Consider the following 16,733-nt stretch of genomic DNA (forward strand, 5'->3'; position numbering starts at 1 on the left):
AACAAAAAAAAAAACCAACCAACCAAGCAAACAAACAAAAAAAGGAGAATAAAAACCCATGGTTTCACATAAGCTAGAAAACTGCTTTATTACTGAGCTGCATCCCCAATCCACTAGACAACCCCCAACCTCTAGACAGAATTTCTCTGTGTAACAGCCCTGGCTGTCCTAGAACTCACTTTGTAGATCAGGTTGGCCTTGAATTCACAGACATCCACCTGCCTCTGCCTCCCAAGTGCTGGGATTAAAAGTATGTTCCACCACCATCACCTGGTTTCAACTCTGGGACCTGGAGTTTTCTGATTAGACCAAGCAGGCTAAGCTCCAGGGGTAGGACTGTCTAAACTTCCTGGTCTTGGATGGGACTGCAAGTGGCGGTTGCCATGCCCAGCTTTTACCTGGGTACTGAGGGCCATGCTTTGCCTGAATGCTCATGTAGCAAACACTTCAATGATAAGCTATCTCCCTAGTCTGAGTTTCTATATTGTCCCTTTTCATTATCTCCTTCCAGCAGCTGCTTTAATCACATCTACTTTTATGTTAGAATATTATTGTAAAATCAAATTGGTTAAGGAGAAAACACATTCCTAAATAAAGAGTTTAATAGACATACTAATTTTAAGAAGCTTCTGAGACACTATACATTTTGAAGAAGGCAAATCTATTTTAGCCTGACAGAGATAAAGGGAACATAGTTTGAACTGGACAAATAATTCTTGTGATCTTAAGTAAAAGACTAAAAATTTGTTAAATAAATACAGTTTGTTTGGATCTCTTCATTTTGTTAATTTGAAACAGGGGTTCATGTTAGCCCAGGCTGGCCTCAAACTAGCTATCTAGTAGATGACTGTGGCAGTTGGACAGGAATGGCTCTCACAGGAGCCATTTATTTGAATGTTTAGTCACCAGGGAATGGAACTGTTTGAAAGGATTAGGAGGCCAGGCAGTGGTGGTGCACACCTTTAATCCCAGCACTTGGGAGGCAGAGGCAGGTGGAGCTCAATGAGTTTGAGGCCACCCTTGGCTACAGAGTGAGTTCCAGGACAGCCAAGGGTATTTTACAGAGAAACCCTGTCTTGAAAAACAAAACAAAAAGATTAGGAAGTATGGTCTTGTTGCAAGAAGTGTGTCACTGGGGGTAGGTTTTGAGGTTGCAAAAGCCCACACCAATCCCAGGCTCTCTACCTGCTGCCTGTGGATCAGAATGTAAACTCTCAGCCCCATGCATACCTGCATGCTGCCATGCTTCCTGCCATCATGTCTACAGATTAAGTTGTAAGACTGTAAGCAAGGCCCTGATTAAATACCTTTTTAAAAATAAGAGTTGCCTTGGTCATGGTGTTCCTGCACAGCAATGAAACAGTGACTAACAATGATGATCTTGAATTTCTGGTCCTGCTGCCTCTATCTCCCAAGTGCTGAGATTACAAACATGCACCACCACTGTGGTGGTTTGAATAGGAATGGCCTCCACAGGCTCATAGATTGGAATACTTGGTCATTAGGGAGTGGTACTACTTGGCAGGGATTAGGAGGTATAGCCTTCTTGAAGTAGGTGTAGCCTTGTTGGACAAAGTATGCCACTGTGGGGTGGGCTTAGAGGTTTCACAAGTCCAAGCCAGGCCCAGTGGTTCCACCCTTCGTGCTGCCTACAAGTCTCAGCTACTCTCTAGCACCATACAATGAGGATAATGGGCCAAACCTCTGAACTTTAAGTCAGCCCCAATTAAATGTTCTCTTTTATAAGAGTTGCCAAAGTCACAAAGTCACAGAAAGAGAACAATGACTAACTCAACCACACTACTCAACATGTTTGGGTTTGATTGTTGAGACAGGGTCTCACTGAAAGAAGCTCAGGCTGGCCTTGAATTTGAGATGATCCACTGCCTCAGTCTCTTGAGTGCTGGAATGAGCCACCATACCTATTTTAAAATTCATTTCTTAGAGAGAGAGAGAGAGAGAGAGAGAGAGAGAGAGAGAGAGAGAGAGAGAGAATAAATGCTAGCATGTATGTGTAGAGATCAGAGAACAACTTACAACTTTTGGAGTCAATTCTTTCCTTCTACCATGTGGGTCCAGACACCAAACTCAGGTTGCCAGGTTTGGAGCTAAGTTCTTTCACCTCCTGAGTACTGAGCCATCTAGCCAGCTTTTGCTTAGTTTTTTGATATGGTCTCAAGTGGCCCAGCTGGTCTTAAGCAACTAGAGGGTAATAATTTTTTTTTTTTTTAAATCCTTTAAGACAAGGGTTTTGCGTGTGTGTGTGTGTGTGTGTGTGTAATAATTTTTTTTTAAATCCTTTAAGACAAGGGTTTTGCGTGCGTGCGTGTGTGTGTGTGTGTGTGTGTGTGTGTGTGTGTGTGTAGACTTGACTATCCTGGAACTCACTCTGTAGATCAGGCCTGCCTCTGCCTCAACTGCTGGAACTAAAGGCATGTGCACCACTGTCCGGTCATCCTCTGGTATACAGGTGTGATAGTATGAATGTAATTGCTCCCTATAAACTCATAGGAAATGGCACTATTAAGAGATGTGGCTTTCACAGGGTGGTGGTGGCACACGCCTTTAATCCCAGCAATCGGAGGCAGAGGCAGGCAGATCTTTGTGAGTTCAAGACCAGCATGGTCTACAGAGTTCCAGGACAGCCAATGCTATTATACAGAGAAACCCTATATGGGGAAAAAAACAAAAACCCAAAACAAACAAACAAAAACCAACCAACCAAACACACTAAAAAAGAAGTGTGGTTTTGCTGAAGTAGGCATGCCCTTGTTGGAGGAAGCCTGTCACTATGGGGGTGGGCTCTGAGGTTTCCTATGCTCAAGATACTGCTCAATCTCACGTCTTTTCTATTGCCTTCTGATCAAGATGTCGCCAGCATCATATCTGCCTGCATACAGCCATGTTCGCCACTATGCGCCCCACCATGATGATAATGGTCTGAATCTTTGAAACTATAAGCCACCCCAATTAAATATTTCCTTAGAAAAGCTGGTGTGGTTATGGTGTCTCTTCACAGGAATAGAAACCCTAAGATACCTGATTTTATAAACACACACCACCTCAGCCAGTTTTATGTGATGAAGACAGAATCCAGGGCTCTGTACATTCAAGGCAGGCATTCTACCAACTGGGCAACATTCTCAGACCTGGAAGTGCAGCTTTAGATGATTATTTCTCCCCGAACTTTTGCCAATCACTTAAAAATATTAATTTCAAGAATGAATGCTACCTCACCATGCTGCTAAATGGCACATTCTACTTACACTATAGTAACACTTGAATACTAAGTGAGACTTTATACCTGGAACCATGTTAAGTGAGAGGGGCTGTCCAGTTGAAAGATGGGAGATTGCTTGATGACTTTCATGTGGAGAAGCTAACACAGGGGGCTTCTTTAAAGCTACAAGAAAAGACAGAGCCACATTTTTCCCATTATTACTATGATTTGTAAAAGCCAAACATCATGAATCAATTTACACTGCAGTAATCCTATGATGCTTATGCTAACTTTTAAAATAATTCTTTCACTGGTATGAGGATGCTAGATACCCGGGAACTGGAGCTACAGACAGCTGTGAGCAGCCATGTGGGTGCTTGGAATTAAACCCAGGTTCTCTGTTCTTAATCACTGAGCAATTTCTCTTAATTTTGTAATCCTTATCCTTGGCATAATAAATAACTATTGTATGGTTATTATTATTTTTACATAATATTTTTATTGATTATTTGAGAATTTTACATCATGCACCCCAGTCCTCCTAGGCCTGACTGCCCCCCGGACCCAGCCCCCACCAACTCTTGTAATATCTCCCCCTGAAAAAAGAAGAGGGAAAAAAATCCCATTTGTGTTGCCCATATACTCACTGGAGCATAGTCAAACTCCCAGTGGCCATCTTCTTAAAGAAAACAGAGTTGTTTACCTCCCCTCCCCACAACCTACAGAAGTCATTAATTGCAGGGAACTATACTTCAGTATCCTTATCACAATTTTTAATAGTTCTCTTCAACTGCTTTCTGTCTAGTCTATTACTTTTGGGAGGGAAGGAGTGAAGTGGGGGTTGTCACAGAAACCTTCTACATCCCTCTACAATTGTGCATATGCAGTTATCAATACCACTGCAAAAATAGCTTTCCTTGCTCTTTACAGTCAGAGGGAACATGGATCCTGGACTTCACATGATTTCTGGTGACCACATAAACTACAGACCAGACATCCTCATAGTCTCTGGCATCAGCATGTATCAAACACCTCAGCATGGTCTCCCGTGGCAGAACCAACACAATATGGCCCTCTGCAGCAGCCTGGGCCACAAACACCATCATAGCTCTTAATAGTAGCACAGGCCAAGGACACCAATATGGTCACCGGTGGGTGCCCAAAAAGATGGCTGCACTCCATCTTGGCACAAGGACAGAGCTCAAAGCTGTCAGCAAGTCACAAGACCTAAAGGTCAAAGGTGTGGCTACAGAAGGATGTTTGGGCAGGGTTAGTCTAAATAACAACAGACCTGAATCTGAGGTGTGGCTACTCCTGACCTCAAGGCTAGGGAACAAGAAGCTGGAGCTAAGGTGTGGTTACTGAACCCTTAGAATAAGTGAGGAAGAAAAGTCTGTTTGTTCCATATACATGATGCCATGTTCCACTTTTTGGTTATGTTATATAAGAGTGGCAAAAAATAAACTCGTGGCATTTCAGTATTGACTGATCTGCCCTCCTGACCTTTATCCTGTCTCTCTTTCTTCATTATTTATAGCTAGCCTTTCCATCATCCACACTCCCCCACTCAGGTACAGACTTGGGCCGCTCAGCTGGCTCCAAATGCAGCCCCACAAAGACCTTTCCCGACAGTCACCATATGGCAACATGGCCTCTGGTAGCAGCACAGATCATGCACAGCCTTTGGTGACAACACAGCCCCATGGACATCAACATGGCTTGAGATGGCAGCACAGAGCACAGACAAGTGCATGGACTTCAGTGGTAACATGGGCCACGGACATCAACACAGCCCTTGGCTGCAGTAGGACCATGGACCCGACATGGCCCTTGGTGACAGCACAGACTATAGACACCAACATGGCTTCAGGTGGCTGCATAGGCCACTCACACCAACATGGCTCTTGCTGCCAGCATGGCCCACTAACATCAACATAGCTTCAAGCAGAAGCGCAGGTCACAAACAACTGCATGGCCTTTGGCGGTAAATGAACCATGCTTCACCTTAGACATCTTGTCACTGCTCAGAACCAGGGCAATCGTGCAGCTGGGGAGCATGTTCAGGGTCTGAGTTTGGTCAGGCTCCAGGACACTGCTCACCATCTTATCAGCCCTACTCAGCAAAGTCATGTCCCACCCCCATCCACCACAGCCTTTGCAGCCTTCTCTTACAATTTAGCCTAACTCTCCACTGATCCCAGGAAGCTAGACATTTAAATCCCAGACTCTGTCCCCTAGCAGTGAGTAGGCAAAAGGTCACATTCTTGACTGTTTACGACAGGGCTGTTTACAGCACCTGTGAGAGTGAACACAGGAAATGAGCCTTGTCACCCCACCCAGAAGCCCGTTCAAAAGCAGACTTCCTCGGGCTTGGATAGTTCAAATTGATTGGTCAGCACTGGATGCTATGAGATGATTGGTTTGTGATGTGCGGGCTTTGTTGTAACCCTATAAAAGCTGTCTCAATCCAGTACCCAGGGTTCCCCAGTCCTCTACCCCCACGTGGAGTATGGCTGTGGACCCCAGTACACTTGGAATAAAAGACCTCATGTTTTTGCATCAAGACCGCTTCTCGTGAGTGATTTGGGGGGGGACGCCTTTCCTGAGTCGGGGTGTGAGGGTCCACGCGCTCTGTGGGTCTTTCACTCTCACACCTGTCACCTTCACTGCATCTCTAGTTCTGTCTCTCCCCAAAGTATACTCACAGCTCCATTCCTCCATGTTTCCCATCTCCCCATCACTTACAGTCCTACACTCTCCATCTCCCAGCAAGGCAAGCAGCACTTACTATTACACAGTTTCTAATCTTAAGTCCCGCATGTACTCTATGAAAAATACACAGCACTGGTTCTCTCACCCCTTTGTTACCTTGTTTCCACACCATCTACAATATACAACACACACTTCTGCACACAAAGCTAGTTAGAGGAGAGCACTTCACCAGGATCAACAGCACAACTGCGACTTGCTAATGGACCCAGGGGCAGCTTGGTCCTGTCTATAAATCTGCTGGTCACTGTTGTCCTTAGCATAAATCCTAAGACAGATAGAGGGTGCTTCTTGGTCCTTTGAATAAGCTCAAGTGCAGAGCCCAACGGTGGTGATACATAATCCCAGCATTCTAGAGGCAGAGGCAGGTGGATCTCTGTGAGTTCAAGGCCAGCCTGGTCTACAAAATGAGTTCCAGTATAGGCTTCAAAGCTACACAAAGAAACCTTGCTTCAAAAAACAAAGGGAGGAAAAAACCAAGTGCAGAAGAGAAAGGCATCATCATTACTAAACAATAACCAGTGATGTTAAGATTTACATTATATATACAAGGATGACCCCAGATAAAACTCTGAGCAATAGTGGAGAGGATGCCTGAACTGGCCTCCCCTATAATTGTAAGGATGGAAAAATACAGCCTAACTCTCCAATGACCCCAGGAAGCTATAAGTTTAAAAATACTAAATACCTTAAATTCCAGACCCTGTCCTCAGCCAGTAAATAGGCTAAAGGTCACACTCCTTGGCGCTTATCTGACTTTTTAAACTGCTTGTGAAACCCCCGCCCCAGTGACCTAACCTAACTGCTATTTGTCACCCTACCTAAGAGCCCATGCAAATGCAAACCGTGCAAATGATTGGTCTATAAAGCATGGGTATGGATGGTTTAAGTTGACTGGCCTGCATCATGCGGGCTCTGGATGCTATAAGATGATTGGCTTTGTTGTAACCCTATAAAAGCTGTCTCAATTCTGTACTCAGGGTCCTCAGTCCTCTACCACTGTGTGGTGCATAACTGTGGACACCAGTGCACTTGGAATATAAAAGACCTCATGCTTTTACATCAAGACTGGTTCTTGTGAGTGATCTGGGTGTCGCCTTTCCTGAGTGGGAGCGTGAAGGTCCACACTCTGCGGGTCTTTCATAATCACATTGAGGGCTATCATAATTACATAATTGTCATCATAGAACCTTCACCAGTAACTGATGGAACCAGATGAAGAGTTCCACAACTAACCACTGAGTAGAGTTCCCGGAGTCCAGACGAAGAGAGGGAGGAGCCATAATATGAGCAAAGGGGTCAAGATCATGATGGGGAAACCCACAGAAACAGCTGACCCAAGCTAGTGGGAACTCACTGACTCTGGACAGACAGCTAGGGAACCTGCATAGGACCAGGCTCTATCCCTAATGCACAAACTAGCTTTTTGGAGCCCATTCCCTATGGAGTGATACCTTGCTCAGCGTAAATATGGGGGGGAGGGCCTTGGTCCTGTCTGGTGATGGGACAGACTTCACTGACCCCCCATGGGAAGCCTCACCCTCTCTGAGCAAATGGGGTTAGGGTGGGAGGAGGGGAGGGAGAGGAAACTGGGATTGGTACGTAAAAAAGATAAAATTTTAAAAATTTATATTACATTGCCTCCTGCTCAAGAGCAAGGTGACTTTAAAATAATAAACTATGGAGTTGGGCAGTGGTGGCATATGCCTTTAATTCTAATACTTGGGAGGCAGAGGCAGGTGGATCTCTGTGAGTTTGAGGACAGCCTGGTCTACAGAGCGAGTTCCAGGACAGGCTCCAAAGCTACATAGAGAAACCCTGTCTTGAAAAACCAAAACCAACCAACCAAAAAAAAACCTCACAAAAAACTATGGCTTAGATCAGTGCTTCTCAACCATAGGTTGAGACCCTTTGGAGGTTGAACCACCTTTTCACAGAAATTGCCTAAGACCATCAGAAAACACAGATAAATTGCATTACAATTCATAACAGTAGTAAAATTAACAGTTATGAAGTAGCAACAGAAATAATTTTGTGTTGGGGTCACCACAACATGAGAATTGTAGTAAAGGTTCACAGCATTAGGAAGGCTGAGAACCACTGGTCTAGACAGACAGGTGAAATGAGGCTGGACTGAATGGACAACTCTTTATGAGACTCCCAGAGAAGCTTACAAGTGATACAATGGAGCAGCAAAGCACTTTCATTTCTTTCTGCCTCTGTGTATCTCTCAACCTACTGTATACTTAGCAAAAACTTCATTAAAATTACAATTAAAAAACCCTGGCAATTGACCAGAGAAGATAGATGGTTCAGGTTCAGTGTGTAAGGTAACTGCCACCAAGCCTAACAACCTGAGTTTGATTCCTCTCCCACAAATTGTCCTCTGACATTCACACATATGTCATGGCTTACACTTAACCCCTCACCACACACACATAAATAAACACAATAAAAGGTTTGTTTTAAATTCTGTTAATTCATGAGCAGCACCAACCACACATATATCTGTAGGTTTTCTAGGTCCTACAAAACAACAACAAAAAACAAAACAAAACAAAAAACAGTGAGAACAGAGTATGATGAAACATGTCTGTAAACTCCATCACTCAGGAAACTGATGCAGGAAAATCTAAGTTCAAGATTAGTCTGTACTACAGAGAAAGTTCAAGGCCAGCCTGGGTTACATAGTTGAAGTCTGTTTCAAAACTACAACATAAAAGAGAATGGGGCACATAAAAACAATATAACCACTTCAGTGCAGCTCTCCTGTGACTTTCACTTACCAGCAGGAAGATCATCTACTTTTGCTAGATCATTCTCTTCTACTCCAGGCATCCCTGCATCACCAATTCGTTTGAGTGGTTCTGCTCAAGTAACAAAATATGATACAATTATGTTTATGCTTACACAAATCAAGAAAATTTTAAAGGAAAGCAAAAATCAGTTTCTAAGACACAGGTTACAACTGAACACCTTGTTTAGAACTTAGTTTTGTTTGTTTTTGTTTTAACCCACTTCGTTCAAGTGTGTGTACGCACATGTGCACACGGGGAGTCAAGGGAGTCAGCGCTTTCCATCACGGCTAACATAGGGTCTCTCGTGTGTACTCCTGTACTGCAAACACCAGGCTAACTGACTCGAGTGCTTTGAGAAAAGTCAGTTTCCATCTCCTAGCTCATCGTAGGAGTTCTGAGATTGCAGAGGTAGGTCACTACAGTCAACTTTTTAATGTAGATTTGAGGGACTGAACTCGGGTTGTTATACTTGCATAGCTAGTACCTTTATCATCTGGCCCTGATACAGTTTTAACTAAAATATCTTTTTTCTTTTCTATCAAAGGACCAAAAATTTAAACAATACAGTCACTAAATCATCTCAAAACTAGAATCAAATGTTCTTAATGACTGAACAAACTTATTTCAAAACAGGAGGAAATGGTCAATATCCTATCAAAACAATAATACTACCTTTCCCATGTGAAATATGATTGCTTGAGGGTTCCTCATTCTTATTTGCATCATTTTCAGCCACGTTTGGAATATTTTTAGGTGCTACATGATCATTTATACCCAACTCTTTTCCATCATTTGATTGACTCTTGTGGGTTTCCTGCCAAAGATAAAAATTTGGTAAACAGTAAGTATGTTTCAGTTTTGAATTATTAAGCCACTGATAAAACTATTAATTTACATGTGTATGTGTGAATGCAAGTGCATGCTCACGCACATGTGCATGTTGTGCCAGGAACATGCAGGTCAGAGGACAACTTGTGGAAGTCATTTCTTTCCTTCCACCATGTGGGGAGTGGGGATCAAACTCAGGTCATCAGGCTTATTGATAAGTGCCCTTACCCACTGAATCATCTAAGGGTTACAAAAATATTTAAGAAACAAAAATAAGTTAACAAAGATAGTTTCCTTCTATTGTTATTACCTTTGTATGAATGGATAACTTTTAAATGGTCTATTTCCCCCTCCTCCCTTTCTTCTTTTGAGACACAAGGTTATAGTCTACATTGCCTACAACTTCCCAGATAAGATAGACCAGACTAGCCTAAAAAGTTTGGTAATTTTCCTGCCTCCACCCACCAAGTGCTGGGGTTATAGGTGTAAGATACTATGTAGAGTCTCAAATATTATAAGAAAAATTTATTTTTTCTTTTAATAATTATTTTTTATACTTGTTTTTTATTCTATGTGCATTAGTGCTTTGCCTGCATGTATATCTGTGTGAGGGTATAAGATGTTGAAGTTACAGACAGTTATGAGCTGCCATGTGAGTGTTGGGAATTGAACTAGGGTAAGACAACTATCTTATGTTTTTGATTGTGAGCCTAGCCTTTAACAGACAAACCAAGACAACTATCTTAAAACAATGTTTTGTGATTTTGTGAGTGGACTCCTCATTGTTTTTAAGGAAACTTTTTAATATGGAATTTATTTATTTTGGTTTTTCAAGACTGGTTTTGTGTAGTATTGGCTGTCCTGGAACTTGCTCTGTAGACGAGAGATTCACCTGCCTCTGTCTCCCAAGTACTGGAATTAAAGGCATATGCCACCACCACCCAGCATGAAATAATTTTAGATTTATAGAAAATTAATTGCTTCCCACCCAGTTTATCCTAATGCTAAAATAGATATCACCATGATATACCTATAAAACTAGCCTGGAGATGTGGCTCCACTGGTAGATTGTTTTCTGGCCATCCATAAAATGCTGGGTTGGATACCCAGAATTACATAACCTGGGCGGGGTAGCATAGATCCATCTATAATACTAGCACAGAGGCGATAAAGGCAGGAAAATAGCAAGTTCAAGTCCACTATATAGGGAATTTAACATCAGTCTGAGCTACACAAGATCTTGTCTCTTCTCTCTCTCTCTCTCTCTCTCTCTCTCTCTCTCTCTCTCTCACACACACACACACACATACACATACACACACACACACACTTATACACACACAAGCAAAAGATAAAATCATTATTAAATAAACTTTCAGACTTCATTAAGATTTTTTTAAACCAGTTTTTCCACCATGTCTTTTTTTCTATTCCAAGATCTAACTCAGTATATATATTATAAAGTGTTTTTGGTTTTCAAGTCTCCTTATTCTCCTCTGGCCTGTCTAGTCTTTCTGTTCTTGTATCACAAAAACAGTATAAAATTTTATCTATGAGCACAGTTAATTTTTAATAGTATCTCCATGTCATGAAATAGTATTCTTTTGAGTTTTCAACCCTAAGTTGCTTTTGTCAGTTATTTTTGTCAAAACATGGAAAGTAACTAATAAAAGCTTGCAATGAATGGCATGATACCACAACAAACCTTTCTCTTTCCTTTCACATTCCATTATATCCCTCTAAACTTTGAGGATCTCAATACTGTCTTCTAACTACACTCCATGCCTACACAATGGCTGATGGATCACTCAAGCCTGCCTTTTTTCACTAGCTTAGTCTCACTCTTAAAAGCAACAGTTTCAATTTGTAGACTGAAAAAGCATGAGAGGTACAATGTCCTCAATATCCCCACTGAAAAACTGAGGAAAAAATGAAGGACAAAAACCAGATATCCTTGATTTCTAGTCCTTATATGCTACCAAAGAACAAAATAATTATTTCCCATTACTGAGTCACACTTTACTTTTAATTATAAGATCTTATACAAACCACATTTAATCAATTGAGATTGAAGAGTATATAAAAACAAAACAAAACCCTCATGTCCATAATGGTTAGTGATCTTTAAAAAAAAAAATTTCCTCTATTCCTTTCTTTTTCTTCTTCTCCACCCCCCCCCTTTTTCTTTTTGGTTTTTCATTACAGGGTTTCCCTGTGTAACAGTAGTAGTCCTGGTTGTTCTGGAACTTACTTTGTAGACCAGACTGGCCTTGAACTCACAGAGATCAGCCTGTCTCTGCCTCCCTGAGTGGTGGGATTAAAATTGTATGTCACCATGCCCAGCTAATTCTCTCTATTTCTACAATGGCCTTTATGATAGATCAACTCAGTAAGAATAAATAAAGAATCTGAATACTCAAAATGTATCAGTCAGGGTTGGGCATGAAGCTCAACAGAACATATACTTAGCATAAAGGAAGCCACAGATCTGACCCACATTAAGAAAATACAAATCAAAATCAGTTATATAGTATCTAGTTGTATTATTTCTGTTTTAAGATACAATGCCAGACTATCCAAGACTAATAAGAAAAAGCTTGGCAATTTTGTTCTGTATTCTCAAATTCATAAAATAAAAAAACTGAAGCTGAGTATGAGTGTCAGCCATCTGTAATACCAGCACTTGAAATGCTGAGGCAAAAAGGGTTGGGAGTTCAAGGACAATTTGAGCTATACAGTAAGACAATGTCTCTAGAAGAAGAAAGGGATGAATGAACAAAAGGAGAAAGGAAGGAAGGCTTTTCAGTAAAAAGCCATTCACCTTAAAATTTGACATTAACTACAATAATAACATTAATAATAATAATTTGCCTAGCATGTGCATGGTCCTAAGTTCAATTCCTAGCCATAAGAAAAAACAAGTAAGCTGATACAGTTTGACAGACACCAACTTTATTTAACTAATACACATCTTTTTTTTAAGTTAGGAGGCTAGAATACCTAATGTGTTATGAAAAAAGCATATCTTCTTCTAAATTACATGTATTACAACTAAAGCATATAGTTTAGATATTTATTTTTAATTTACCTTTTGTTCCTGTAAAAACTGATCTGCTAATTTTTTAATATTTTCTTCATGTTGTGCTCTTAATTCCTTGATCTGCTGTCCACACTGAAAACTAAATTAGAAAGTCATTCTTTTAGACTCCATTGGACTGAGTTCTCCAAGTTTGTCTAGAAGCTGGCACATATGTTTAGGAAGACAAAATTCTGGTCAGCAGAGAATAAGCAGAAAAGAAAAACAGTGAAATGCAATCAGAATAACAGACCAGTTGAATCCTTCACAGGGGAAAAGAAATATTGCTAAAGTTAACTGAAACAACAAAAACAACCCAGAAATCAGACAGATGCAAACAATCCTTCCTCAAGTGTTTTACAAATTATACATATAAAGAAACAAGTGTCAATCACAAGAGAAAAACACTGTATAAAAGAAAACTGTTGGTTCTCATTAAATATATGAAAAATGCTAGAATTAGGAGCCAATAAGGAATGGTGGCTATTGATTTGTTCAATAGTACTCTGTTAACAAGTCTTTTCTGTCTCCCAGCCAGCTCCCAAATAATGACACAAGATTTCTTACTAATTATGAAAGCTCAGCTTATAGTTTAGGCATGCTCCTAGCTCTTAGAACTTAAATTAACCCATTTATATTAATATGTGTTCTATCACGTGGCATTACCTCTCTTCCATATTGTACCTCTGCATCTCCCATGTGCCTACATTATTATCTCCTCCTACTTCTTCTCTCTACCCAGAACTCCCCCTATACCTCCTGCTTAGCTATTGGCCATTCAGCTTTTTATTATAATCACAGCAATGTATCTTCACACAGTGTAAAAATATCCCATAATAGTACTCTAAACACAATACAAGTCTATTCCATGGGATAAAGAAAAAAGGTGAAACACTATGGTATCAGAAAAAAGTGAAAACAGATAAAAATGGTGGCTTTCTGCTCGATAAGAAGTCAAAGAATACAAATAGACATTATCGCAAAAAGAAACAAGCATTTAATGAATACAGAGACACATTAATATTTACATTATTATCACAAATTAAACTTCCTATATTGATATACTTGTACTATCTTATTCTTACATCTCCAAAATTAAATTCAAACTATAAACAATGTTGGTAGGGCTATGAGAAAATAGCCACATTATAAATTAGAACAATTATTTAGTATGCAATCTTCCATTTATGTTATACAGCAGCTAACTGGTAAAACATTTTAAGTAAATGCACGTTTGTAAATATATGGTAGTGAAGTACTAAGAGGTGGAAAAATCTCCTACATAAAAATAAAAATGCAACAATCTAAAATTATTTACTTTACCAGTATTGTTAGTTACATGTTTGTGTGTACAATGTGTGTAGACATGTTAGTGCCACAGTGCACCATGGCATATGTATAGATAGATGTGAGAGGACAACTTTCAGGAGTCAGTCCTCTACTTCCCAAGGCAGGGTCCTGGGATCACACTCAGGAAGTCAGACTTCCACAGCAACTGCCATCTTGCTGGCCCAGAGGAAAAAGAAAAATTTTACAACAGTCTCACAAATTGTAGAAACTAAGTTTTAATAAATGGATATGCTAGAAAATACTGGCAGTTAAAATACACACATACATACAGCATATACAGATAATTATAATAGAAACAGGTAACTGTTGAGTGTAACTTCTGGTATAAAGACCTAATGAAAAAAACAATCATTTACCATAAAGGTGATTAACAACACCTGCTGTTAGATTTTTCTATTTTACAATCTAGAAAAAAAACAACATATCACATATTAACATATTAAGATAAAAAAATTTCCAAGTCTTTGAAAGATAAGATAAAGTAAATGAAAGAAAAAGAGCAGAGGACAGGAAGGAAGAACTGAATTATGTACAAAACTGAACACATACTTGGGATTTACAGAGGCTGCAGCATGCAGCATCTTACCTCTCATATTCTAATCTCTTCACAAGGTATGTGTTGTTTTTCCTGAAGTCTTGAAGCTGATCTTCTTGTCGAAGAAACTCCTGACGAAGTTCAGCCAGTTGTTCTAGACATTCAAGGGGAAGAGCCAAGGAATAATCAAACTTACTATAATCCTTCCTTCCTTCCTTCCTTCCTTCCTTCCTTCCTTCCTTCCTTTCTTCCTTCCTTCCATCCCTCCCTTCTTCCCTCCTCCCTTTCTGAGAAAAAGGCAATTCATAAAATAACAGTTCTTGTGACAACATATCTGTCCTTCCTCACAGGGGAGGATGGGATACCACAAGATTCTGAGGAGTTTGAGGAAGATCCTATCCCAATGGCCTACCAGACCTTACCAAAGATATAGCACCTGCAGAACTGTGGGGCTGATTACTTCCAGAGAAATGTGATCTCATTTTATGGTAATCTTTCAGTTTTCAAGAAAACTGCAAGAGTTGCATGATTTCCCACAGTGTGGTGAGCTCATGGAGAGGCCTGGCTCAGACCTCCTGGCCCTGGTGTGTGCAGCACCTTCACCTGAACCAACCACTCCAAGCAGTTCTCACAAGTAGAATGCAACAATTGAGAGACTTGGTCAAGCAAATGCAGCTTAGTTCATAACTGGTACAGATAGGACTGCACTACTTTCTATTGAAAATCTATGGAGTGGCCTTTTAATTATATACATATTTATTTATTTGTTTTTCGAGACAGGGTTTCTCTGTAGCTTTGGAGCCTGTCCTGAAGCTCAATCTGTATATCAGGCTGGTCTCAAACTCAGAAATCCACCTGTCCCTGCCTCCTGAGTGCTAGCATTAAAGGTGTATGCTTGGTTATACTATATTTCCTCAATATGAGCTCAAAGATAACGTTCAGTGAAGGTGCTACTGACCACTATTATTCTTGGGGTGTCAGATATAGTGCCCATATGCCAGCACCCACTGTAAGTTTGAAGCTAGTCTTAGTTACATAGGAAGACCTTAACTTTAAAAAAATTACTCTAAACCCAGGCCATGGTGGCACACACCTTTAATCCCAGCACTCCGGAGGCAGAGCCAGACAGATCTCTGTGAGTTCAAGGCCTGCCCGATCTACAGAGTGAGTGCCAGAACAGCTGGAGATACCCGTCTGGGGAAAAAAAACAAAAACAAAAAACACCTATGGAATGGTGAGTCTTAGCTCCTCCATTATATTCCTCTTAAAATATCATCACAGACATGCCCAGAGTTGTTTCTCCCAGGTGACTATAAAAAGTCAAGCTGACAATGAAGATTAAACCATCACACATCCCAATTCCCAAAGGCCAGCTGACAGGTGAAGTGCTGTGGAGCTTGCTCTCCTTACCTATTCTTTCTGTAAAGGTGGTAACTATCTCCTATCACTTCATCTAAAACAAAAATGGCACATGGCCCTGAATGCTGTAAGAGAGCAGGCTGAGAAAGCCATGGAAAACAAGTCAGTAAGAAGCACTCTTCCATGGCCTCTGTATCAATTCCTGCTTCTTTCCAGGTTCCTGCCTTGACTTCCCTGGATAGTGAACTAAATCTATCAGAGGAAATAAGCCATCTCTTCCCCAAGTTGTTTTGGTCATGGTGTTTTATCATAGCAATAGAAAACTAATAGTATTTTTACAGTTAGAGCTTTTAATTCATTTATTACTCATTTCCCTACATTACAGGTTTCTTTCTGTCTCCAGTGTCCAATGCATTAGAGAACCTCACAAAAGCATCCTCACATCTGGATGGGTCATGTTCACTGGTTAGACACAATGCAGAAGTACCCTATCTTTTTTATTTTTCTAGAAACTTGATGGTCACATAAACCACAGTTCAATTTTCTTTGAGAACTTTTTATGTGTTTATGTGCTTGCACAAATGCATACATGTGCATGTGGAGCCCAGAGAGCAAATCCTGAGTGTCTTCCTCTACTTAAGTTTTTGAACCTGTAACTTAAAGATTTTGTGAGATTAGCTGGCCAGCAAGCTCCAAAGATCACCTGCCTCTTACTCCTCAGCATTAGGGTTACAGACGTGTACCACCACATTCAGCAAGGCTCATGACTGTACGACAAGCACTTGGCTAACTGACCGA

The 16,733-nt window shown here is 40.6% G+C and overlaps 1 protein-coding gene across 2 annotated transcripts in view; it reads right to left on the bottom strand.

The window, feature by feature from the left end:
- The window catches only part of Golm2 (golgi membrane protein 2), a 71,294-nt gene that overhangs the window by 26,044 nt on the left and 28,517 nt on the right, over positions 1 to 16,733 (bottom strand). For both annotated transcript variants that reach the window (XM_051183553.1, XM_051183552.1), the window contains exons 3-7: positions 14,628 to 14,730; positions 12,704 to 12,794; positions 9,460 to 9,601; positions 8,776 to 8,856; positions 3,305 to 3,403 (exon numbers count right to left, since the gene is read on the bottom strand). In XM_051183553.1, coding sequence (XP_051039510.1) covers positions 3,305 to 3,403; positions 8,776 to 8,856; positions 9,460 to 9,601; positions 12,704 to 12,794; positions 14,628 to 14,730 — 516 coding nt within the window. The remainder of the gene's footprint in view (positions 1 to 3,304; positions 3,404 to 8,775; positions 8,857 to 9,459; positions 9,602 to 12,703; positions 12,795 to 14,627; positions 14,731 to 16,733) is intronic.

Source organism: Phodopus roborovskii, unplaced genomic scaffold (genome assembly GCF_943737965.1).
Source record: "Phodopus roborovskii unplaced genomic scaffold, PHOROB, whole genome shotgun sequence".
Taxonomy (NCBI): Eukaryota; Metazoa; Chordata; class Mammalia; order Rodentia; family Cricetidae; genus Phodopus; species Phodopus roborovskii.